The following is a 27417-nucleotide window of genomic DNA, read 5'->3' on the forward strand; positions in this document are numbered from 1 at the left end:
GGTGGTGGGACTCTCAGGTGATTTTTTTCTCTGTTTGATACTTTTCAGTATATTCTAAAAGTTCCAACAAAGGGGGTTTTCATTTTATAAACAGAAAATAGTAATTGTGTGGGGTTTTTCTTGAATTTTTATCTCAGGGTTCTCGGACTGTTAGATTCAAATGCCTACCCATGCTGCCCTGTCTGTGAAGAATACCACTTGCTTCAAGGGAGTGATATAGAGACACACCAGAGGCCACCATGCAGCTCCTAGGAATGGCTGTCAGTACAGTATTTCTGTGGCAGATAAAAGCACTTTTTTTCTTTTAAGGCGCTTCAGAGTTTCCACCAAGAAGTCTCATATTATTTAAATTAATAATCACAGTAACAGCAGAAGTTACTATTCACTGAGCACTGCTCATGTGCCAAGTTCTGTGCTAAATGGCTCAAAACCACTACTGTGTTTGATCTTCACACTCCCTGTGAGAGTTTTCCCCATTTTAAAGATGAGGAAATCGAGGCTCATGAAGGCTGTTTTAAGAAGGTTGAAGTTTAGTAAGTGACAAAGGCAGATACTGGACCCAGGTTCAAGCTCATGCTCTTACCTAAACTACAGCCCCTCCTTCCCTAAATCAAAACAGTACAAAAATGTTTTAGAAACAAGAAAATGTGTGGGATTATAAGGTCTAAAGCAGAAATATCTTGCGGAAATTTGGTTTGGCCAATTAAAGATGAGAAAAACTATAATAGGAAATGGACTTTTATAATAAAGTCATTCTGGAAATAATAAAACTGAAAGGTAAGTAAACTATACTTTAGAAATAAAGAACTCTTCAGATTGCAATTCTTTCCCATAATCCTGTGTCAATATGGTATTAACATAGGATATTGCAACATTCACATGTCCTAAATCAAGAATTCAGATGCCCTGTTTTGTCAGCAACAAGGAATAAAGTTGGAGGCCATCTTGGAAATCCAAAACGATGCACATGTGCACTGCAGTTCCATTCTTCCTGCTACTATAAAATTTCAGGAGTAATGGCCTATATGGGTAAAGAATCTAAACAAGAGTTGTGGATATATGTATATGTATAACTGATTCACTTTGCTGGACACCTGAAACTAAAACATTATAAATCAACTATACTCCAATAAAAATTTAAAAAAATTTTTTTCAGGGAGCTCTTGCCAGTCAAGATAAGCATTATAATTACAGTAATATTCCAATAGAGGTAAAAAGAACTTCCAACTTCATCTAGACTCATTTACCCTATAGAAAATTTCAATTCCATATTTTGGCAAACATTGCTTAATTTTTTTTACATTTGCTTAGTTCAACCACAACGTACCCTTGAATGTACTTTGGCAATTAATGAATGCATTACACAGCCAGAGGCCATCCTCTGTGGATGTGCAATTAGGGACACCTCCACTGAAGGCATACAATCATAAGATGAAAACTGGCACCTAAACCCTACATGGAGAAAGGGTAATTGTGCCCCTAGTAACTGCTTATCCTAGTTAACCAGACTTAAGAAAGTGTGTACATCATGGCTGAGTCAACTTTGATCTCTGAGAGTTGGGTTCATCAATGCCCGTTGCCTGCAGCTGCCTTTGTGTCTTCGGGCAGTACAGAGCAGAAACCAGAGGCACTTACCCGCACTGCTTCAGACTTCTTGTGAAACATCTCTTCCATGTTCTTTGCCAGCTTTTTCACCAGTTGGAGACCATCGATTTCTTCTATGGCAACGTCTTTCTCATACTCTTTGTATTTCTGGAAGGAGGGAGGACAACATTAACATGGCACATGATACCATAAAACATCATGCCTACAATGTCAGAGCGCATTTACCTAAAAGGAATAAGTAAAAGTAAAGTTATAATATGGCTGTCTCTGCTGGATTTGGGGAGATTGGACTGTATTTCAAAATTATTAAACCAACTAGAGAGAAATGTGAAAACTGGCTCTGGTTCTCTTGAAGCTTAGCTAGCACCCAGGAAGAAAATAAACCCTAAAGCAATCAAAGCACAGCATCTTATAGACATTTTATAATGTTAAAGTCCTTGCTGTCAATTTTAGTAATTCAATTCAATTCATTTCAATTACTGAGGACTTCCTATATATCCTCAAGGAACTCACAAAAAGAAGCATGTACACTAAGTACAAACAACATTAAAACAGCAACATTTCTTATATAAAAATAACCATTATATAAGATTTCATAATTTGTTAGTCTTCATAAGTGACTAATCTGACCCACAGTATACTCAAATTCTCAAAGACAACTTTTCATTTAAAACCTATCACATACCCTGGTAATTTATTTGTCTAAATCGGCAGTTCTCAAAGTGGCCCAAGAACCTCTGCAGGGTCCCTGAGACCCTTTCAAGGGTCCATGAAGTCCTCCTTTTTTCCAACAGCTTATATATATGAAGGCATGTCTTCTTCCTTGATTTTAACAAATCACAACAGATTGACCACAAAAAAGATATGAGAATCTACCTGTCTTCTCTTAAATCAAACCTTGAAAAGATTTGCAAAAAAGAAAAAAAAGCCACTCCTCTAATTTGTTTTTTAAAATATAGTTATTTTTAATAAAATATGTTATGTACAATATGTTAACATGCAATGAGTTTTTATGTTTTGAATTTGTTAATTTTTAAATTAATGAATTCTTGGTTTTAATTTCAAATGTAGCAAATATTTATACATACAACTCGCATAAGCTCCTGGGAGTCCTCAATATTGTGTAAGTATGAAGGAGTCCTAAAGCCAAAACGTTTGCTATAACTAAACATTTAATTTTGTTCCCACTAGAAAGAAATATTGCTTATTAATTTAAAAAACATTCCAAATGGAGCTCAAAATACTTTTAATGTCAAGAGGAATCCTTTACATTTATTTAGCTATGAAAAGTCTGGAGAACTAAAAATACTGGGGGCCTTATATTTACCCTCATTTGGAGGGAAAACCTGAATCGGTTACTAACCCCTTACCCCAAGCTCCTACTTAGGAAAAACAAAAGGCTTCACATGTTATCTGGGCTCTAGAGACCTTGAGAGCAAATTCTGAAATGGAAAATATAACAACTTTTTAATGGCAGTTGTTTTTAATATAACAACTTTTTAAATTTTTAACATATAAATTTATATTTTCTCCCCATTTCCTCTACTTCTCCTTCAAATATATAAACCGGGAGGCGACTCAGTCTTTCCTTGCCCCAAGGAAGGGAGTGTGTGAGTCTGTGTGTGCGCGCGCACGCATGTGTGTGTGACATAAAACGCTTCCCTTCTTAGCTTAGATTTCCAAGTCCTTTGAGGCAATAACACTGGGTGTCCTAAAAGGACAAGATTAGAGTTTAAGGACAGAGGGAGTGACTCTAAGGAAACAAATGTAGAGAGAGGATTCTTTCAATCCCTAAGACTAAAATGAAATCCCTAGAGCCTGGAGGCATCTGGCCACAGACAGCTCCCAGTGCCCATTGGGCACTGGCAGAGCAGGAGGTCAGAAAAGCAGGAAGAGACCCTTGGACTGGGCACTGGGGCCTCAAACCTGGATGTCAGGTGCAGGGCTTGGAGTTTCTCAGAATTAAAGTGGTCCTGAAGAAATTTTAAAAAGTGCTATCCTGGAGCGCCTGAGTCTGGACCAAGACAGACATCTGCTACATGGATTAAAAGATGCTCGGAGAGGCTCTGCATGGTCCTATAATGGACCATGTGTTGTAAGTGACATGCTTCTCCCTGCTCCCTGAAAATGTCCATAAAAATCTTATGTGTTTATGTTGAGAGTCTTTCTCTTCCTTCTTCTAGCCTTCCCCTCCTCTTTGACAAGGCTGCCCTGGTTCCCCAAGGTGAGGAGGCTGCACCCTCCCTCCAAGCTCCCAGAGCATTCTGTGCTCATATCTCCTGGCATCACAGCTTGCATGGTCCAGGAGCTGAGGTCCTCATGGTCACCCCCCAGACCACAGCAGACACTCACAGAACTTCTCTGGATGAAGCCTGCTGCAGAACAACTGCAATGCTACAATACAAGGAAGATGCAAGTAAGGATGCAGCTGCACTGTCTGATGGTCCTGTAAGCGTGACCTCCCCACTCCTTGGGAGTTTGATGGGCTTGGCCCAGGATGTGGGACTCCAGCCAGCCCAAGCCTGGCTCAGGCTAACAGTGTCCTCTGGTGTATGAATAAAACTTCAATAACAGTCACTGGAAACTTTCCCTAAGTTCAAATGCAAGCCAATGATCTCTTTGGAGCCAAAAATTCTGGGGGTTCTCTGCTGCCTGCCAGATGTGCTCCAAAAGCCAAGAGCCAAGGCCAGCTTATACGCAAGGTTGATTCACTACCAAAAATACAAAGTTCAAGAAGTGAGTAAAACAAAACAAAGCTAATGTTAGTCTAATATTTACAGTCAGTGAAATAAATCTGTCTTATGTAATTCTGAAACTAAAGGTGATCTAGAGGCTTAAGATAAAGAAAAAGAAAATGTATTTCACAATTAGCCTTTACCTAAATCTTTTGATCTTTATATTGGTCCCCATTATTCTGGTCGTATCTATTATTTACATGTTTTTTTCTCCCAGTAGACTTCTAGAAGGGAATCAATTTATTCAACTCTGACTATCCACCGACTTCTCGATGAGACCTTCCCGCATCCTCTTTTCTTCCGAGTCTGCTCTGTGAAAAGGAGCTGCTGATTTTATGGAGGGCTGTGCGTCTCCCAAGCCACCTTGTGCCTAGTGACCTAGCTAAGTAAGCTCAACATGAAGCTCTGTGCCAAGCCAAGGATTCTAGATCTGGGACAAACTCAGCAGTTCACTGGTTCTATTCCTCTTCCAGCCTCAGCCCTCTCCCTTTAGGACATGTGACAATGGGTCCTCTTTGCCAATGAGCCAAGCCTCATACTACTTTCTCACCACCCTGGGGAAGTTATCCCACAAGCAAAAAACACTCTGCTTTTCAAGATGTGTTAATGGCTGTTGGAATTGGGTCAGAACGACGTAATGTCTTACTCTTACCAGGAAACATTACTCTTTGCTAGAATCAAAGGATTTTGAAGAACAGAGAGAGTAACCAAGTGATAGTCATTAATCAATTGCAAACCCTTAGCAGCTTAGAATGGTGATATACACCAAAAGCATCAAAAACGTACCTACTGTACGAAACCAAGCAATATGACCTCCAGCAACTGGATAGAGTAAGCTACAACGGTACAACAAGTTCCACACAGCCATCCCAAATTGTGCAAAAGAATGTAGGAAACTAGCATACAGAAGGTTGCAATAGGTTGCAGACAGTAATAGGTGATTAGTAATTTGTTTTAAATTACTAATCTGCCTACACGTACACACACACACACACACACACAAACGTACACACAAACACACTGTGAGGATGGATGCCAAATGCTCACAGCTGGCTGTGCTACTGCAAATGATTTTTCTTCTTTCTGCTTACCTATATTTTCTAATTTTTATAATAAACATACTTTTTTTGGAAATTAGAAAATATAAGAGGTGTAGTTATATGTAGAATAGAATATGGGCACTTAATAACAAAGTTCTGCTGGGGAAATGTGGCCCCAGTTAGAATCTGTGTAGTTAAGCAGGATGTCTTCATTAGCAGAGCCTAAGGAAGTCAGCAAAATTAGTCCTCCGTGTGTCAAAGGCCCAGCACGGCACCGGAAGCTTTTCACATATTAATTTGTCAAATCCTCACAGTTACCCCAGGGGGCACGTGTCATCCCCATGTTGCAGATAGGTAACTGAGGCACAGAGAGGTTTAGTCAGTTGTTTAAAGTCAAATGGTTAGAGAGTGAGTTTTAAACCTAGCGAGGTCTGACTTTGAACTGCTTGGTCTTTTGAATTTAGGGGGTAGGGAGTGAAGGACTGATAGTCTACATATTTGTGAACTTGTTTCAGAGGGCCCATTTCACTGCCATCAAAATGCCTATTTCATTGATCTTATAGCCAACAGTGGCTTGGACTCACCAAGAGAGAGTCAAATATCTAAAACCAGAGACATCGTCAGTTAACAAGGGTGGCAGCTGCTTACGAGGCTGCTCCAAGTGAGCAAAAGTCATGCGGCAGGGCACAATGGATGTCACAGGTGGGGACGCTATCCCTCCACTGGGCCTCTGAGGGCGCAAGCTTGGAGCCTGACCCCAGAGGAGCAGACGCAGCTCTTGACCCTTGAAAGCGGCCCGGGGGACTTAATTATATATTAATACCGTGGCTGTGTTTGGGCTACAAATCACCTGTTCTCCAAGGTACCAAGAACGACCTGGAGGCAAAATACCCCTAACTCCTCCTCCTCTGGGGTTTGCCTCCGCACACAGCTACGACAACAGTAAAGCTTTATTTTCTACAGCCTCAAGGACGGCTCTGGCAATTACTTTGTTTTGTGTAAAAACAGTAAAAACAAACAAACAAACAAAAAAAAAAAACAGGCATTCTTCAACTGGGAAAAGGAATTCAGAAAGTATCAGCGGGTTTCTGCCAACACACAAAATGAAGGTAGTGGGGAAGACCAACATGGAAGAGACACTATGCCACCCGATTAAAGATTCAGGCCGGTCTGGATTTGACCTCTGTCTCCAACACTCCATTTATTTGTTCCACAAATGTCTATTTTGTGTCTATGGTATGCCATGCAGGGGACGAGGCACCAAGCACAACATGATAAGTAATGCAAAGTTGAAGAAAGCTCATGGTCTAATGATCTGATGAGTAAACTGGCAAAGAAGATACAACATCGTGGTAAGTACCCTGATGGGGTGGTCAAGGCAGTCACTCAATCTTGCTGGAACCCTACAGGATGATTAGGCTGGGAAGAGGGGAGATGCAACAGGGGGTGAGCAGAGGGAGCAGTAGGTATGGAGTTCAGGGCAAGAGGCTGCCTGGAGCTCAGGGAACTAACCCTGTTCCACTTTACTGGTGCATGGATGGCCAGGACGAGGGACTCTGGTGAGAGATGAGGCCAAAGAAGTGATCAGGGCCAGGCCATCAAGGGTAGTGTGCTAGGATGAAGAGTTTGGGCTTTATCCTGACTTGGGTAGGAGGCTGAGGGTGTGGAGACAGACAACAACCAGAGTCACTGAAGGATTTAAGGGGAGGAAGGACCCAATGACCAGATTTGTGGTTTTGAAAAATCTCAGTGTGCAGAGTGGGAAGGAGGGACATAAAACTGGGTGGAGACAAGGAATTGGGAGGCTGGGGTAGCTAGGACTTGGGAAACAGCACTGGAAAAAAAGTTAGAAGAGTCAGAGAATGAGAGGTGGGCTCCCTGGGAGACATCAACAGGTCTGATGGTCAGACACGGCAGCTGTTTGGGCTGGTTGGCCATGCCACTTTAAGGAAATTGCTTAACCTCCTGGGTTTCAGTGTCCTCGATCAGAATACCAGAGATAATGATGCCCATCTTCCAGGGCTGCTCTGGAGGGTTACTGGGAGGACGTCTCTGAAAGCTCCCAGCACAGTGCCCGCACAAAATGGGTCACTCTAAATCTTCGTGCACGCCTGTTTTTCCCTCTTGGAATTTCTGCTACAGAGGATTCTAGTCCATGTTGTATTTTCATACCAATGCCTTCCTGAACTGAAGCTTTTAATGGAGCAGACAAATTCCAACAAGGTGTTTGATGATGCTGATGTTCTTCACTCTGCCACCCCCGTCCATCCTCTGGGCCTCCCCCTGGATTGGGGCAGTAGCTAGTGACACCTGAGTAACACAGCCTGTGACTTTAGCCAAGACCAGGGTCGAGGCAGAACACAGCCCTTTGCAAGAGCACCTCTCAGCATTCATGACACAGAAGGAAGGCAGCCTTAGAAACTTTTTATTCCCTCTGTCACAGGGGAACATCTGAAGCTTCCATTCCTTCTGTTAGCAGAATCAGCATTTGGCAAGAAATCTTGTGATGAGCCAAGAACATTTATCATTTGAGAAGGGAGACAGAGAAATACATTATTTCTGTAGCATCTATTTTGCCAGATCATTTCACACAAACACCAGGAAGAGAAAAGCACTACTTCACTGTCAGAACACTTAATGTTGTTCATACCTTTGGGTCATTTTTTTCCTACGGGCTAACTGCATATCTAGAAGTGAGTCACCTGGAACAGTCCCCAGAGAGGGGGCTCCAGTCAGGAGGCTTCTGATCAATCACAATTAATTAATATAGAAGCCCAACACAGAAGAGGTGCTCTGAGTGTGCTCGGCACCAGCAAAAAATACCCTCTTGCAGAGGATGGATGCAGGAGTACCATTAGCCAAAGAGCTGGAACATCTGAACATGGTCTCTTGGCCAAATTTTCTCATCACAAACTGAAATTACATCTCTAGAGTCAGTATAATTAAATCACTCGATGAGGATTGACAGAAGGTCCAGGGGAGGAGATGATAAAGCAAAGACCTGCTTGTCCCCAAGTGAGAATCTGGAGAGCTTGCCTCAAAGCCCACGACTTGAGAGAAACTGGCCTGCTTCCCCATCCCACCCCTAAGCCTCCAGCACTTCCCTTAAAAGCCCCTGACCCCGTTTCCCAGTAAACCCTATTACTGGGAAAGCAACCCATACAGGCTAAGTCCAGAACCTTAAAGGTGGCTTGTTACATAAAAGTGGAAGATGCCTCATGTTCCTACCTTAAGATTCAATTTTTGGTCTTATTCTCATTCCTTCAAGTTCTGAAATAGCCACAGTACCAGAGGTAAAATCATTAAACCAACTACTGAAGTAAGGTTCACACCAATACAAAAAAGGAACCTAAACTGAAATCACTGCTATTTTCATTCATTTAACAAATATTTACAAACTGCCTACCATGTGTAGGCAGGTGGGGCAACAATGACAAATATACATGTTCCCTTGGGATATAAGGAGGCTAATTTTTTGGTTCTTTTTATTAAAAATAAATAATAAATAAGTTGGAGCAGAGCCACACGGGTTATTTCAATTGAAACCTGAGCCCAGATATCCCACACAGCCTTTCTGTGTGTGTCTCCTCCCAGGGTCACACCTGTCTGCAGTGCAGGTATGTCACTTCTGCCAGATGTGGGAGAGTGTTGTGTGTCTTCTACTAAGTGCAGAACAGTCTATAAAGCACAGACATATATTTCTCCCTGAGTAGGGAGGGGTGAGTAGCAGGAAATTTGGGCAACCCAAACTGATTTGTAAACAATGAAAACTTGGCCAGGAACAAGAATGACAGGATTGTCAGCAGGTAGGAAGAGGGTCCCAGGGAGGAATGTAAAACAATGAATTAGCCATGGGTTGTAGAAAAGGAGATGACTGTATAGCATATATAATTCCCTGCCTCCTGGGAGATGAAATTTACAAAGTACCCTATCAGTGTAATGAGACAGTCATGAGCCATCACAAGGTGGTTGGTCAACAGAGGCAGGACATCTATGGTCAAGGCTTGATGAACAGTGGGAACAAGGGGAGGTGGGGAGGTGGGGGACGGGGGAGAGTGGGAAGGGTAGTCTCTTTAGATTGCATGTAAGCTCATCATATGTCCCTCCAGTGGGGAGAAAGTGATGCAGTTCCTGTTCTGTCTCCTCTGTCTTATTTGTAGCAAAGGGGACTGACAATGATCAGATGGGTGGGAAAGCATCTGCATGGATTTTGCTGGCATGCTATTGATTTGGAGCCTGGGGCAGCATCCCGCTTGGCTTAGAATCACTGGCCAGGATTCAAGTCTGAGGAAAATCAACAATGTGCATCCCACTTGCTAGGCCAATTGGTGTGGTGCTAAGACCAAGGACTCTCCATTCAGATGTACTAAATTCAAGTCCTAGCAATGTGACAAGTTGCTCAGTCTCCATCGGGCTCCTTTCCTTCAATAGTAGAGTGGGTTATACCAGACCTCCTACTGTTCCCAGGATGGTCAAATGAGGTCGAGTGTGTAAAGTCCCTGGCAGCATGCTGGACACAGAGTAAAGCACTCAAAAAATGTTGACGATGATGGCAGAAGTGGTAACACATGCCAACATTTGTTCTATAAGTTCTGAAAAAGGAAATTCTCTCGCCTCAACAAGAAAAAGCTCTCAGCCAAGGTCATAACCTAACAGATGAACTACCTCTGAATGTTGCTGTGGGCAATGGCATTTTTCAAATACATTCCCAAGGCACTGAGGGGGTCTTCAACAGTAACTCTGTGGGGATCGCTCCCTTCTGGCAGAAACTATATGCTAGAAGTCTGTATTTGTGTAAGGGTGGATGACAGTTTTCAGATATGTTACTAAAGATGTTGCAATAAAAACTAATCATCTACAATTTCTGAATTCTCTCCTTATAGGCAGTGTCATTTTTTTATTATGACATAAATGTACTTAGTATTCCTCTCCAATCAATTATCGCATGTGGAAGTGTCACTTCAAAATACAACACTCCAAAGCAATTATGTTTCCAAGTAAATATATTTCTAAATCCTTTAAGCTGATGTTAGAAACACTTCTTCTTAACCATAACAACAACAAACCTAGCTGAATTCATGGAACTCTAGGTCACAGAAGAATATTTTTCGATTCGAAAATGGAAAATGCCATTTTGTACAAATCATTCTGTTTCACAGAGATATTCCAATCAAGTGCCTCCAGGGTCAAAACAAAACCCCACCCATTATTAATGCAGTGCTCTTCCAGATCTAGTTAAGTCTGAGGAACATCCTTGAAGAATGCAGTTTTTCTCTGTCAAAGCCATCAGAACAAGAGATAATTTGCATAAGAATTAGGGACCCTGTTTAGGAAGGACAGAAGAGAGAGGAGGACAGGGCACTAAATTACAACCAAAGAATAAGCAGAGAGGAGGCAGGGAGCAGCTGGACTCTGACTTCTGCAGGGCTGCGGCAAATGTGGACCACTTGAGGAATCTGGAATATCACCTACAGGCAGTTCTTGTTCTGTGGGGTGAGAAGCATGGGAATCAACCACCACTGAAGGCAGTAGTCTTCCTCAGCATGTTTTTAAGAACTTCCAGCTTGAGTGGGGTGGTGGGGGCGGGGTGGGGAGGGTTGTCAGGGGAAGGAGTGGTCTAAATTACTTCTCAAGGTGCTTTCTGATACTCACCTCAAGAAAGCATCATCACAAGAAGTATTGGGGTCCCCAGCCCCAGTGCCCCTGGAGCCTTTGTTCCCAGCGAGCTATGTGGAATGCCCTACTAAATCAAGAGTTCCAGAGAGACTGCTCTTCAGAGCAGGTGGCTCTGCTGTGGGTGGTCTCTGACAGATTTCTACTACTTTCAGATTGTCAGGTCCTGAATTAAAAGATGGATATCTCTCCTCTCCCTGTTTTACAGTCTATACTCTTTTTGTTTTTTAATTCCAAATAAGTCTCATAAGCTTTTTACTGTTTCACGTAGTCCACTGGACAAATGCCACTGATAAATTTTAGCTCTGTGGTGATAAAACTGCGTGTGAATGCTGCATTAGATTCCTGTTTTATACAAGGGAAATTAAGTCAGAGGCAAGCTACTAAACCTGCTGTTGATACAACCATCTTTGCCCTAGCATGGCAGTGTAACATACTGCTTCAAAGTTGGGAAATTCATCTGTCTACTGAACAAAATCAAATGGTCTCAATACTTATTTAAAAAAAAAAAAAAACAACAACTCCAGTTCCTGGATATTTTCTGGATTACTGCATGGGGATCTGAGGTTCTAAAATATGAATATTTATGCTGTACATACATCCTTACAACACGAAAAGCCAAAATAATGATTACAGGACCATGTGTGTTAGAGAAGACAAATCTCATTGTAGGCATTTATGAGTGTGTTTTACGTATGCCAACAAATTTAACTACGGCCAAACTGCAAATAATAAGCCATTACTTTACAAAGCCTGGACTATTTGTATAGATTATTTCTTGCGGCTTACTTTTTTCAAACACATTTTTCTGATGTTCCCATTTAAAATAATTCATTCTTCCTACTCCCCAAGGATCAGCAGGAACAATAACAGCAACAATAATCATTTATTATTAATAATAGCAACCAGCATTTATTACTTACTTTGGGTCAGGTAGATATTACTTCCCCCCATTTTATAGGTTAGGGAACTGAGGCACAGAGAAATAAGGTAACTTAGCTAAGGTTGGGACACTAGTAAGTGGTTGTATTAATTCAGGAGTCACTAGCTACTATAATAAAAAATATCTCAAAACCTCAATGGCTTAACACAATAGAGGTTTACTTCTTGTTCATATAACCCTCCCATGAGGGGGTTCTTTGTCCCCAGTCTTTCACATAGTGATTCAGGGACCCAGGATCCTTCCATCAGGTGTCTCTGCTCTCCCCTCAGGCACTAGAGTCTTTTGCATTCAGCCAGGAGATGCAGGGGGAAGGAATGGAGAAGATGCACTGCTTCTTGAACTCCTTAGCCTGGAGGTGACATGCATCAGCTCTGTTCACATTCCACTGGTAGTAACCAGCCACCCAGCCCAACCCAAAGTAAGAGGGCCCTGGAAATAGAACAGGTGGCTGGGGAGCCATTTCCAGGCTCCAAGTCAACACCGTGGAAATGGGAACTTAAATCATCAGGGGTGTGTTAGCTGTCTGGATTTGAATCCAGGCAGCATGGCCCCAGAGTCCATGCTTGTAACCACCACACTTTAAACACTTGATATAAACTGTTGCTAGATGAAACCTCAGATTAAAACTTGGCTGGTAACCATGTGCATGATGGATACTTTAGAGCTGGTGCAATCAAGTCACAATCTACCCAACCACTTCTATGTGTAATTATGGTCAGGTGCTGATGGTAAAGGCCAAGATCTTGCAACACAGAAAGGAACACATTATAAACAATTCTTAGACCTTTTGTCCAATTTCTTTAATCCCAGCTCAAATAAAACTGCTTTTTCAATAACATCAATGACCTTCTTTAGCACAGGATATTTGTTGCCCAGGCGCCACAAAGTTAATGGGCTTAACTAAAGTCTTTTTAATTCTATATCTGAGATGTCCTGGAAATCGAAGGCAATCAATGAATAAGTCTGGAAGCTTAGAGTAACAAGCTTAGAGCTAATACTATTTGCAGCTGCTCAAGTGGTTTCTGTACTTACAGAGCCAAAAGCTGGAAATGAGTGTTATGACCCTGCATCTGAATGAATCTTTAACTCCATCAACTCCAAACTAACTCCATCAACTACAAACTGAATACGGAGATGCCTATTTATGGCACAGCTAAACCCTAGCTTTTCTTTGGTGAATGTAGAGAACCATGGTGAGATGGTGCTTAATAGTTATCAACCCACCTTTCCTCCTGTTGAAAGGAAGAGATGAAGACTAGGTCTCCCTTCTCATGTTTAAAGCTTCCTTTGTAAAAAGATTCTGATATAGAATTCCCTGCCGCTGGTATCAGAGACTAAGAAAAATGATCTGTAGCATCAGCATCCTTCACAGAAATACTGCCTTCCTTCCACCTGTCCACAGGTGCTTGAGGAATTTGCAGCAGGTGACCCCCTCCCATTTCACCCTCCATAAACAAAAGTGCAGACATTATACAGGGCCTGCCCTATGCCGAGATGCAAAAACGTAATCTGAGCCCTCTAAAAATTTAAATGTCACCAACTTCAGAATCAAATGATTTTCTGACATCCTTCACAAAGCCCAGCACACAGGACTTTCCCCCAATATCTTTAAAGTCACAGTATTAGAATTCAAAAGGAACTTAGGAATAATCCATTTCAGAAGCCATAATTCAAACGCCTCCAGAGGCCAGATGGGTCATATCAGGCGACAGACTCAGGCCAGTCTGGGGCCTGCAGCAAACAGCAGAGCTTCTGTCTCATCCTAAATGGTGGCCACTTTTTAGCTTCTGCTGATCTCTGTAGGGTGAGGGGCACACTGTGGTTACCCAATCTTCCATTTGTTAAGAGAAGCCAGAAATCTATGTTTTTCTGTGAAACCTCCCACTGAGTCCATTTCTTTGAACACTCTGGGGCCCAGATACAAAATGTCTCTAAACATCTTCCTCCTCATTCAACTTCACATGAGGAGCCTGAGACAGAATAACATGCATGGGCTCACATCTCCCACAGGGCAGTGATGTGCTGGACAGTGTGTGGATGGCTTCTGGCATCTACCGCTAATCCCTGAAGCAGGCACTGCTATGAGCACCACTGAGTCTAAGGCATCTAGTGGGCAGCAGCCAGCCCAGGCCAATAAGGGACAGATGCCCACCTGGCTCACCAGCGTCCCAGCCAGTGGGGAAAGATCCCGGGTCCTTTTCACCATTTGGGGTTCCCTGGCCATGCAGGGGCTCAGGACCTGAGGCTGCCCTCTCCTAGAGAACCCCATGTATGACCAAAAACATTTTGATTCCTCATGCATTGGGGGTTGCTGGGCATGGAAATAAGACCCTGAAGTCGAGGAATCTATAGGCATGTTGACAGAAGCCCACACATTATTCTTGAAATGGGGACTCTTCTACAGAGCTTTGAAGAATTCTGGAGTCCTAGGATATGTTAACTAATGTTCTGCTCTCTCTCTCTCTCTCTCTCTCTCTCTCTCTCACACACACACACACACACAATCATTATGCTACCAATATTTTTTCTCCTAGAATGTATTTAGGAAAAAAGAAGGAAATTAATCAATACATCCACCTTATTCTTATTACTATACTATGGTATGCCTTTAACATGGGAATTTGTGGGTGGGGGAGTTGGGGGAGTGGCTGCTCTGGCATCTGGTGAAGCCCATGGACCCCTTCTAAGAATATTTTCAAATGCAAAAGAGGAAACGCATAGGAAGGAAACCAATTATATTGAAATTCAGTTTTCAAAATGTTTAAACCATCAATTTGTGATGCAGTAATGTAGATGTTTCTTCATCAGCGCATTAAATAACAAGAACTAGTGGTAAGACTATAGTGCCACAGCCATGGATGTCAAGGATAAGCATCAGTAGCAAAGAGATATCTGCATCAGCTACGACATGACACGAGAAGATTTGTGATTTCTGTTGGTGACAAAGTCATAGGAACTGTTGTGGCTTGTTACCTACATTTGTAAGCTAAAGTAATAAATTTCAGTTAGAGGTTGGTGAAAATAAAAGGTGTTGCTTTTTTTCCACCCAAGTTCATAGCCCCCTGAATTCCCTCCATGGTGGGGACACAGGTTAAGCACCCCTATGCACTCCCCAAGAACAGCAAGAGGTCCCAGAAAAGGTCACCCTATGTGTGAATAGTGACAGGGCATCTGCCCCTGATTCACATGCAGCATCAGGATATACAATGCCTGTTTTTGACCACTGGTATATGTCACATGCACTGTCTGATCATTAGCATATATTTACAATCCAATTTAAGGTTTATGTATATTAAACATACACACCAAATTATGGACATTTCCTGTAACAATTAATTCTGGCAGATGGCTTTGCTGTCTTTATAAGTGTAGGCTACAAGTTTCCCTGGGTGCTCTGTAAATAAATGATGATTTCTCAAAAGGATCAGGGAAGGGTAAACACCAAACTGGAAACAATATTTATCTCAGGCCAGGGTCTTCAAGAAGAGCTGAAGAGAACTATAATTTTTTCCTTATGTAACCACTGGGTTATTAGAATTCTTCACAAAGAGCATACATTCATGTATTATTTGTGTGATTAAAAGTACATAAAGTGTCAAGTCAAAGAAATTTAGTAATCATTGGTATAAAAATATAATAAATGCCTCATAATCTGAAAAGAGGAATGAGACTGGCTCAGAAGGCTTACACTTGAGACATGAATTAAACAACCCATTAAACAAGCCTGACCTTTGTCCACAGCTACTAGACGACTGTTAAAAAAAAATATTTCACCCGACGCATGCGCAACTGCGTACCATCATAGAACTCTGCTCATGAGATAACTGCTAAGTGACATACATTACATCTATAATTAAAGCCATGTAAAAACACAAAGCAAAAGACACTGGGAGGGACCACGACAAAATTCTAACCATGGCCGGGTTAGGGTGGCAGAATTTTGGATGATTTTTTCCAGTTTTCTAAATGTATTTTGCAATATTGCTTTTCAAATGGGAAAAGTAAAGTCTAAGATGGAGAAAAATAGAACAGTAAGGGTGAAATTCAAGTGTAGGCAGGCTGACTCCAGATCCCATGCTCTGACTTCCCCCAATAACTCTCCTAAAATAGTTGAAGGTAAAATGAGACTTTTTTCTTATTCTAAAAGCAAAATGTTCTCACGGTAGGAAGAACAACCAGAAGGTGGATATAAGCAAATAAAAGAAAACAAAAACCCCAGTCCCACTTCCCCAAAATACAAGGGGCTACCCTGTGATTAAGATCCTTACAGATATTTTCCATTTTTGAAATGTAAGATCATAAGTGCATTTGTTTCTTTATAATCAAAGTGAGATAATACTATACATGCCTATGGGGTATATTTTCAAATTATGTCCCCAGGAAGTGTAAGTACAAAACAGTTCATCCTTTAGACCACCAAAATAAATGCCAAGGGAATAAAGAGGTCTGGCAGCCTTTTATAGGATCTACACCATTCCACGTTCATCAACCATAAGAGTTTCACTACGGGCATAGCTTCACTGGGTAAAAACCAGCAACAGGGATTCCCTGGTGGCGCAGTGATTGAGAGTCCGCCTGCCGATGCAGGGAACACAGGTTCGTGCCCCGGTCTGGGAAGATCTCACATGCCGCAGAGCGGCTGGGCCCGTGAGCCATGGCCGCTAAGCCTGCGCGTCTGGAGCCTGTGCTCCACAACGGGAGAGGCCACAACAGTGAGAGGCCCGCATACCCACCCCCCCCAAAAAAAAACCAGCAACAAAACACTTACAGGTTTGAATTACCAAATATTTATCTTCCAAATAAGTCTTGTGTCTTCTAACCCTTACAGAAAATCGATTTGTTAATTCACTTCTATTTCATTCTATAATGTCTCCTTTTGTTAATCCTCTTCCCCTGGGGGGCCTCTTTTCAAATCTTGTCACTTACTCTTTACTGAAAAAGTTCCCTTTTCTGAATTCAAGGTGAATTGTACTTAATATATGAGCCCTGAATTTACATGTCGTTTTTTGCCTTCATTTGTGTTTCATGGTCTCTCTCAGTAATTGAAATGTTTTTTAGCTGGTCCATTTCCTTGTTATCAGCATGATTCCCTTAATTCATTCATCTTTCATTAAATACAGTGGTAGGCAATAAAAGGTTAACCAGAATAAGAAAAGGAAAAGGAAAAAATTGGAACATCAACCAAAAACAGAAAGTGAGAATTAACCTTAAAAACACGACGTACAGGGCTTCCCTGGTGGCGCAGTGGTTGAGAGTCCACCTGCCGATGCAGGGGACACAGGTTCGTGCCCCGGTCCAGGAAGATCCCACATGCCGCGGAGCGGCTGGGCCCGTAAGCCATGGCCGCTGAGCCTGCGCGTCCGGAGCCTGTGCTCTGCAACAGGAGAGGCCACCAACAGTGAGAGGCCCGCATACCGCAAAAAAAACAAAAAAAAAACAAAAAAATCCCAGGACGTATACATTAGTTTAAGAAGCACCCAATGAAGGCACTTACTTGGGCCAACATTCTCCTTGCAAACAGAATGGGGAGCAGTTATCCCACAGCCCTGGACCAGGAGTGTGGTGCATGTCCCTTTAGCCTTGTCCTCATTATTATGATGTTTCAGTTAGGCTACAAAGCACTGACAACTTAAAAAAATATGGAACCACATATCTGAAGGTCAAGAAGCATGAACTTCCCAGTGAAGTATCCAAAAGCACATGTCACAAATGAAGACTCCGAGACTCACAGAGGCTACCAACTGGTCCAAGTTTCTTCCCACAAGTGGCAAAGTCTGGATCCAGTCCCAGATGGAGGACTTCAAAGTTCACTCATACACTTTCCTTCTTAGTCCCAAGGAATCAATCTGAAAGTTGAGTCATCTCCTTGCAGAGTGGCAATACCTCTCCATCTGTCTGTTTTATGAATCCCCATTTCATATATCAGAGTTCAGGAAGCAAAGTGCTTCTGTGTTGTTCAAAAATTATTTCACATGACCCAGGCACACGCCCTGTTTGAGTGCTAAAAAGGATCCAGAAGGGGCTTCCTTGGTGGCGCAGTGGTTGAGAGTCCGCCTGCTGATGCAGGGGACACGGGTTCGTGCCCCAGTCCGGGAGGATCCCACATGCCGCGGAGCGGCTGGGCCCGTGAGCCATGGCCCCTGAGCCTGCGCGTCCGGAGCCTGTGCTCTGCAACGGAAGAGGCCACAGCAGTGAGAGGCCCACGTACCGCAAAAAAAAAAAAAAAGGATCCAGGAAACAAAAAGTAACAGCAGCTGGTCAAGTGATCTTGCCATAATGGGCTCTGTACATCCAATTTTTCCTTTTAGAAGCTCCTCCCTCCCTCTATTTGCTCCCACCCTTCCCTCTCCCCAGCCAACTCCTGCTCCGCAGTCAACACCCTGATCAAGGGTCACCATCTGTAGGAAGTCTCCTCATTCCCCAGGGTAAGACTTTGGTCCAACTAACTTACTGATCCCTCCTCCAAATGAGAGTGAGATACCACAACACTTGACATAGTTTAATATGCATATGAATCTCCCGAGGGGGGTTATTAAAATGCAGATTCTGATTCAGATCTGGAGTGGGGCTGGAGTTTCTGCATTTCTAACAAGTCCCCTGATGATGCAGGTGCTATTGGTCCCAGGACCACAAACTGAGGTCTAAAGGAAAGAGACTGTGGGTTTCATCTCCATATTCTCTATGCATAGAGCTGCAGGAGAGGACGTGAGGAGGGAGGCTCACTGAGGGAATAAAGAAGAATTCCTACATGGGTATATCAGGAAAGCTGTGTTGCTGCTGTTTGTTCAGGGTGTTTTTTTGAAACATTCAGCATTAATACACAAAGTACACTGATTTGAGAAGATGGAACTTATAAACCAAGGCCCCAGTTTAACTTCAAAGTTATTTCCTACCATATTCCGTAGATTCAAAATATGACACCATCTTCAGCAACTCAGGGAGTTCAGAAGTTAAAAACAACAGGTGAGAAAACACAACACTCTGAGAGAAAATAAATGAGGTTGTCAATGTTCTTTGTAATTTATGGCTCCAACATGCCGGCTCCCTTTTCCTCACTACAGACTGGGTTATGAAATAGTACTGCATCTGTCCTAAACCCTCTGCTAGGACTCTCCCTCAGAGGCTAATAATAATAACAGTAATAACCACAGCAGCTGTAGCACCCCAAGCTTAACTTGAGCATTCACCCTGTCCCATGCACTAAGTGCTTCATATAAAAAGTAAGTAGTTTAACCCTACAACAGGTAGCTACTATTATCACCTCCGTTTTACCAAAGTACAACCTCAGGTTATGAGGAATGACATGGTTTGCCCAAGGTCACGGAGCCAGTTCACAGCAGGGTAGGATTCAAACCCAGGCTGACTCCTAAACATGGTGTCTGAGAGATATGCTACCAAGGTCATTTCAAGGTACAGTGAAGGAAAAAGTGACCCTAAAGACAAATTCTGAGACCTGGATCACAAACTCTAGATAGGAAGCAGGAGAGATATTCCTTTGGGTGAGCAGAAGGGTCCCCCTGACCTCGAAAGATGCTGAACTCAGCCCAGACACAAGTTCGGCTCTGCCGAAGTTGGCCTGATCATCGGGCATCCACTGATCTCCCATTTTACTCATCTGCCCTTTATTCTGCATGAAACACATTCCTCTCCCTTTTCCCCACAATACAATTTGTCTCTCTCTCACCCGGCTTTTTAGTTAAAAACAAGAGAGATGAAGCTTGAAACCTAATTAAGGAAATGGCCCATGTACAAAGAAAACAGCCAGGGATCATTATTCAAATGGCAGCCTCTCCTTTTGTTTTTGAGGGAAAGCTAATGACTGCTATGCAGCCCAGTGGCCTCTATATCATATCGCGTACACATCCTATTATTAGAGGGTAATGCTAGTGATTGGAAAACACGCCAAATAAAAGCATGCATGGATCCCTGTTCTCACTTAAATGCTGTTTTGATGATTTAAAATAAAGACAAATGTTATCCTGGGAAATGCAGACCTCTCTGCGGCCAAACTCATCCATCTTATGTTAGTAAGATTCCCTCTCCAGCAGACCTGGGTCCGTGCGATGGGTGCCCAGGGTGAGAAATAAGAAAGCAGCAAGATGGATCAGACCTTCCTGTGAAACTGCTGTGGTGGGGAACGGGAAAAAGGAAAAGGAGGGGAAAAAAGAAAGCAAAAGAAATCCTCTGAGAAAGATCTGGTTGGATCTTCCCCCTGGATTTTGCTGAAATCTGTTCACTTCTAACCATCCCAACCACCAAGTCCAATTCACACCTATCTCACTACCTCAATGCCCCAGGTAGCTTCCCAACAAGCTAATTATAAACAACAATTTGTATCTGGCACACAGCCTGCCAGAATGTTTTCTATCCTCCTGTGTATGTAGTACATGTTTTATTCACATACTCCATTATGATCTCCTTTTTCCGCATATCAAGAACATTATTAATGTCAAATACATTTGACACTATCATTGTTATTGCTGCAAAGCATTCCAGTTTATTGAAGGGCCTTTATTTATTTAACCAATCCCTTATTTGGGAATATCTTTTACTTGTATAAATAATGCTGCAATGAACATCCTCCTCTGATTCTGACTTTAGGAAAACTGCTGAGGCAGGCCATCTGATGATTGTTTTTATTAATAAGCTCTGGTATTGAAGGAGCTTTCTTCCAACCAAACTGATATTTTACACTTTATTCTCACACTGATTTGTTTATCAAGACTGAGATGTTTACTATTCAGGGTATATTAGATATCAACCTTACAATTAAAACACTTTAATAAAATTTTTTACTGAAGTAGGTTTATTTTGAAATAGTTCTAGATTTACAGAAAAGCTGCAAAGGAAGTAGAGTTCCCATATACCCTTCACCCAACTTCCCCTAATGGAACATAATACCTAGCTTTGGCACATTTATCAAAACTAAAAAAATTAACAGTGGTACAATGAACTTTAAGGGTCTATCTCTTCCTGTTCAGAAGGAGATTTCTGACCCCAGAAAGGGGGGGATTTGCTCCAGGGATGTCAACAGCTGCTATCCCTGCCAGAATTAGGACCCAGAACTTGCGACAGCTGGACTATTGTCTTTTCAACTACACAACTTTGCCTTCCCTATTAATTCTTTTTGGACAAGATTTTTTCTCACTAAAACTGTGCAATTTGTATCCTATAATTGTAATCACATGTCTAAGTCCAAATCACTCTCTCTTCATTTTTTAAGGTAAAAAATAACCTTAGTGTCACATAAAGCCACAGCCTTCAGCACAAAACTACTTCATCACAAGGTAAATTTGCCTTCAGAAATAAAGACCTATTTCTCACATACATGGCTCCCTGTTTGATAATAAGACTTTAATCTACAAGCACAAACAATGCTAACTATCATGATATGGTTTGTGATCCAGCTAATAATAACTGTATTTGATTGCAAAAAGCCAAAACTGAAAATCTGCACACATCTTAGAGGGCTAATTCCTAGAAAAAGTGATGCCTCTTATTCTATCACCTTGCAACCTGTTTTCTTTTTCATAACACTTATCACAATTTGTAATGTTTATGTAAGTATTTGTTTAATGTCTTTTAAATCATAACACTGTATGCTCATGAAGTTATAAATGACCACTGCATCCTCAGAGCCCAGGGCATAGGCTGGTGACTTCAGAGTCGTAAGGGCAGTACATCCTCCACACACTCACTCTTTTCCTAGATCACTTTAGACATCTAGAAATGCACATGATGTTAACACGAAGATGGTGAAGCTCCACAAGCAGATATGACCACTTACCATGAGGGTGGTGAAGCCCCAGAATGCCCCACGCAGTACCGCTATGTCCCTACACTGATATTTCTGCTCTTCACACCTAAAGGTTTATTACTTAACTAATGGCTACTATCCAGAAGGGAGATTAGCAAGTGAACTTAGTCTTAGAAGGGGACCTAAAGAGTTCATACTTAATTCCAAAATCGACTTCTCTATACCTTAGTTAGTTTACTCCTAAACTAATAAATGTTTATTGAAAAAAATTACAGGTAATCAAAATAGAAAATCCAATAATAATTCCATCAACCCACTACACCAAAAAAGAAAAAAAAAACCCTAATATTTTGATGTGTGGCCTTAATTTTTCTCTATGCTGAACACATATTTTAACAAATTGGAATTGTAACATATATGCCATTTTATGGAAGTTTTTAATGCATTATGTGATGAAAAGCTTTCTATGTCAATAAGCACTTTTGTTGTCACCACTGTTATAGTTAATCATAGTTTGGTTTGCTGAGACCACCTAAGGAATCAACCTTTTCTGTTTAATATTATAAATGTTGAGAGAGAGAGAGAGAGAGTGACTGGTTGACATTAACACATGTAAGCAAGCCTCCACCCAGTGCTATGTGGTGAGCAGTGTTAACTCAGGTCAGGACGACATGGTAAAAACCTCCTGTCAAACAGTCACATCAGACCCCCTGGGACTGAATGCCCTCCATAGGCAAATATCCATTCCTAAGTGCCAGGAGGTTCTATTGATTCAGAGCTGCTTCACCTCCTAATACCTGTGCTAATATAGAGCTTAAGCTCTTCACCTGGAGCTTTATTCTACACAACAAAATAGAATTCATTTATTCCCAGCAAGAATCTGCAGAGGAGGGAAAACATCAATAAAACACAACCTCACCAACCGGATGTTCCATGGGTTCTCCGAGTGTGTGAGGCACCACGTGACCACCATGAGCACACATCTGTGTTGTTCTACCTCAGCAGTTTAAGGAATGAAGAATCACCTCATTACACAGCTGCCATGTCTGAGTGAGCTCCGGGGTCTAGGGTCTGCTTTCCTGCCTCAGAGCTTGGCCATCCCCTCCTCTCAGGGTCCATCACGACATGGGGTGGGGAGAGGGGCGGGTTGGCCAGGTCTCCCTATGCATCCCTGCCTGGTCACACACAGTTAGGTTGCCGTGTGCTTTTTGGCTACCTGCATGCACAGTGGAAAAGCTGAGGAGTCACAAAATGTGTGAGAATCTACACAAAAAGGGTGATGCCTTCCTGTTTCAGAAATTGTGAAACATGCCTACAAGCTCCAAGCCAGACAGAAGGGCACTGTTTTTGGTGCTGTTTTATTCTACAGTGCCTTTCCCAACCTAACTGAGATTGGGGAGCTATGTGCATGCACTGTCAGACTTCCTGCCACCCCCTGGGAAGCTACCTTTCTCCTTTCAACTCCACGTATTTCAAGAGCCACAGTCTGAGCGCGCCAGACACTCAGGGTGGCCGCTGGAGATATAAGAATGAATGAGATACCCACAATCCTCATCCTTTGGGAGCTCACAGCCTCATCAAGGAGGAAAGCAGTGTGCTCTGCACCACGATGAGGGAAGTACGGGATGTACAATCTCTGGGAGTGGCACCCACTGCAGACTAGAGGGTCACACACGAATGTTCTAAAGAAGGGTGCCTAAGCTGAGACCCAGAGGATGAGTAACAGTTGGTTAAGAAAGATGAGGTGAGAGGGAATGAGAGAAAGATGCACAGGGAACAGCAGTGCAAAGGCTAACAGGCCAGAGACTGAAGGGCACAAGATAGAAAGTCTGGGAGGACAGTTATCTCTTGAGCTCAAGGGGGAAACAGGCAGTGTGAAGTTGCAAGGCAGGCACAGCCCAGAAGGGGACTCATAAACATAAACTCATAAACAGTTATTCTATGTCACCTCCTCTCTGAGGCCCACCCTGACTACCCCCCTTCTTCACTCTCTTAGTGCAATGTTCATGGACTTCATAGCACCCACACTTGGTATTTACCTATTTACTGGTGGCCCCCACCACTAGATTATAACTTTCATGAAGACTAGAATTTTTGTGTTTCTCCCCACTGCACACCAGCACCCAGCCTGGGTCTCAAGAGGCCTAGGTGCTCAACAAACGTGTTAAATGTATATGCAAGTCATCTTTGTTGGTTTCATTTATGCCTAGTTGTTCTATTAAGGAAATCATTGTTAAAATTCTCTGCAGGTGGAGGCAACCTTGCATTGCATCTACTACTGAGCACTCAGGATATGAAATGGAATGTGGGAAACCTTTGCTTCTTGTAAAAATGACACTGCAGGCTGCACCAAATCCGAAAACTAAACAAATAATTCGGTCATATGCTGATCACAGCCTCCTGACCACTGTGAGTAGTCAAGGCAGCTGCTCGGAGCACCAGCCCGCCAGCCAGTGTCCTCAGTCCTCGATTTGAGGGCAGAGACAGTTCTATGCACAAGATGCTAGGGCTCAAAAGAGTTTCAATTATTCGCACTAACCCAGAGTTTCGTGCCTGTAGGTGTAGTGTTCTCCAGTAGCTAAGACAGTAAGATGGAGGAGGAAAGTTCTAGAAAATCAAACATCCTCATGTCAGATGCAGACAAGGCCTCTCTGGGAAAGGCCCACTTGCCAGGTGTGAGCTGAGTGCAGTCTCAGCATAGCCCAGGTCATCTCTGGGCAGGACACACTGTCCGAGAGAGGCGGGGACAGAGCTTGTCGAGATTCCAGTATTTAATAAATCCACTGTCCCCAGGATACCCATAATAGTCGGCCGTCCCATTTGGTCCACCCTCATGAACACACAGGGAAGGTCACTGCTACCTGCCCGCAGCCTTGGCTGAGAGGAGCTGCTGAAACGGCCTGTGATGTTTCAATTCCTTAGTCACAATTCACACCTCGCCCTTGCTTTGGACTTTTGCATTCCACTCCTGTCCCTGGAAATTAAGTGAGTCATCAAGGTGACACAGCCAATCTCTTCATCACTGGAGCCTCTCCAGGGAGGAGGGGACGAAGCTTTGGGGAATGAGGAAACAAGTTCATTTATGGTGGTGAACTAGATATCTTTTCAGGATCCATGTACATTAAAGAATGCTAATTTGATTCTGCCAGCTCTGTAGCTAGGCTGTCGATGCCAGCATGTTTGAAAGAGGTAAGGAAAGTGCCAATGTTTGTTAAAATGGCAGTGGCACAGCCCTGCAGGGTGGATTTGTGCTAGGGCATGAGGACCTGGAAGACAGCAGGTGCAGGAAGTTCTCCAAGGACACCCACTTTGGTCTTTGTCTTTAAGCACCGCCTCCAAGCTGAGGAGCAGAGCTCAAGCAATGCAGCATCCAGAAGAGAACTGTGCCCCAACTCTGAAAACTGGAGCTGTACAGAAATAGATGGCAGGCCAGCTTTGGCCCACTGGCCATGGTACATCAGCACTGGCCCACATAAATAACCACAGTACAGACCTTATTTTACTGCACAGCAAGGCAGGTCTCTGCATGCCTGCCTCAAGTGCAAGATGCATTATCTGACTAAACTGTGGAGATCCGAGATATGAAGGTGATTGGGTGGGACTCTGCCCAGGATGCCACTCAGTCCAGTGTGCTGGAGACAGCAGGTTCATAAATAAGCCTGTCTGTGGTAGGCGGCTTCCAGGATGGCCCCCCAGTGGTCCCATCCTACTTCCTGGTATGCGTGCCTTTGTGTAATCCCCTTCCCATGAGTGCGGCTGGACCGGGTGACTTCTTTCTACGAATAAAATATGACAAAAGTGATGTGATGTCACTTCCAAAATTAGATCATAAAAAGACTCTGGCTCCTCTCTTGCTTGACGTGTGGTAAGCCACTCTGCAGAGAGGCTCACATGGCAAAGACCCAAGGGAAACCTATGGCCAACGGCCAGCAAGGAACTGAAGCCCTCAATCCAACAACCACAGGAGTGAACTTGGAAGTGGGCCCTCCCCCAGCCGAGCCATCAGATGAGACTACAGCCAGGATGATATTTGACTGAAACCTGTACAAGATCCTGAGGCAGAGGACTCAATTAAGCTGTGCTCCAATTCCTGGCACACAGTGAGATAACCAACGTTTGTTGTTTTAAACCACCATATTTTGGAGTAATCTGTTATATGATGACCCAGACCACACCCAGTGATGAGCAAGAATGCTAACATTCTAGGGATGCTGAGGAAGACTTCATCTCTTTTAGCTAGGAGTGACTGTACAAAAAGTTATCTGAGGAGACTTGCACTTGAAGTGGCCTCAAAAATGAGGATATCACACAGACACTCAAATTCATCAGAGCTAAAAAGAAATAAAAATAAATAAGTCAAGAGAAAATGAATCAAAATAGTTATAGTCAAGGGATAAACTTATGGGTTTTTGCTTTCTACCTTATACTTTTCTATATTTCCTAGATGTTTTTATATAAATAGAAATAAATCTATAAATCTATAAATGTATCTCTGTATATTTTCCAGACTTTCTAGAATTTATACATGCTGCTTTATACAAAATGCTTTTTAAAGAATGGGGAAGATTTTAGACTTAGATGTTGTAAGAGAAGATCTTTCCCAGTAGACTAAATACCACAAAGAGAGGAACACAGAAGGCACAGAATGGGATTTAATTTATGTGGATGATAGGAAGGTTAAAGAAAGCAGTGGAAAATAAATCAAGGAGGCGAGAATGGGATTGGAGGATAGAGGAGTGTGTGTGTGTGTGTGTGTGTGTGTGTGTGTGTGTGTGAGAGAGAGAGAGAGAGAGAGAGAGAGAGAGAGAGAGAGAGAGAGAAATCTCTTTTTCAACTTATGAACAGTTGAGAAAGGAAGAAGGGACCAGCAGCCGAAAGTAATGAGACGGATCCAAACTCTTCTTTCCAGCCAATAAGCACAGCTGGATGAGAGAACAGAACAAACCTGAGACCTTCACAAATTCCACAACAAGTTTCCTCACCAAAAGATATCCCTGTGTTGTGCATGCACAACCACAAAAATCTGCTCTCCCTTCTCTAGTGACATGTTTACAATGAATAAGACAGGATAAGAACTGAACACATGATGAAGAGAGTCATATGCTAATGTTTTAACCAGGAGAAGAGGCTGGCTCCGCTCACAGCCACAGCAGGACCCAGAACAAGGGAGTCCAAGGCCTGGCTTTAACTTCTCAAGCATAGAGCTCAGGATGAACAAAGCCTGGGAACAACAGGGTCAGAGGCAGCTGGAGCCACTTCTTCCTGTGCATTGTACTCACCCATGCTTACCGGTGCCCATGACGAGGGCCAGTCCACCTAGACTGGAAATGCTGGCGAGTCCTCAGGAGAAGCCAGGGAGTGCCCCAAAGAAGAGTGTGTGGTAAGGAGGCCTGAGTGTCCACCACCCCACCTTCGTCAAGTCAGGGATGGCAGGGGGAACAAAAGAGGCCCCATGTAGGTTTAGGGAACCTAAAAATAGGACACTTGCACCTTCTGCTCCCACAGAAGCAGTGTAGGAAGCCAGCAGAGTCCCCCAGTTCTCCTATGACCAGCACTTTTTTTTTGTAGAACAAGTTTATTACTCCCACTGAGTAATTCTTAGGGGCTTCAATGTTAAGTCATCCATAATTCATGAAATAGCAGGAATCCTCCTAATCTCAGCGA

The 27417-nt window shown here is 42.9% G+C and overlaps 1 protein-coding gene across 1 annotated transcript in view; it reads right to left on the reverse strand.

The window, feature by feature from the left end:
• CACNA2D3 (calcium voltage-gated channel auxiliary subunit alpha2delta 3) overlaps window positions 1-27417 on the reverse strand; it is a gene marked incomplete at both ends in the record, with an annotated part of 788351 nt that overhangs the window by 629047 nt on the left and 131887 nt on the right. Inside the window, one exon of the mRNA XM_081246546.1 lies at window positions 1636-1752. Coding sequence (XP_081102672.1) covers window positions 1636-1752 — 117 coding nt within the window. The remainder of the gene's footprint in view (window positions 1-1635; window positions 1753-27417) is intronic.

This window comes from Mesoplodon bidens, assembly GCF_964165515.1.
Source record: "Mesoplodon bidens genome assembly, chromosome: 10".
Classification (NCBI taxonomy): Eukaryota; Metazoa; Chordata; class Mammalia; order Artiodactyla; family Ziphiidae; genus Mesoplodon; species Mesoplodon bidens.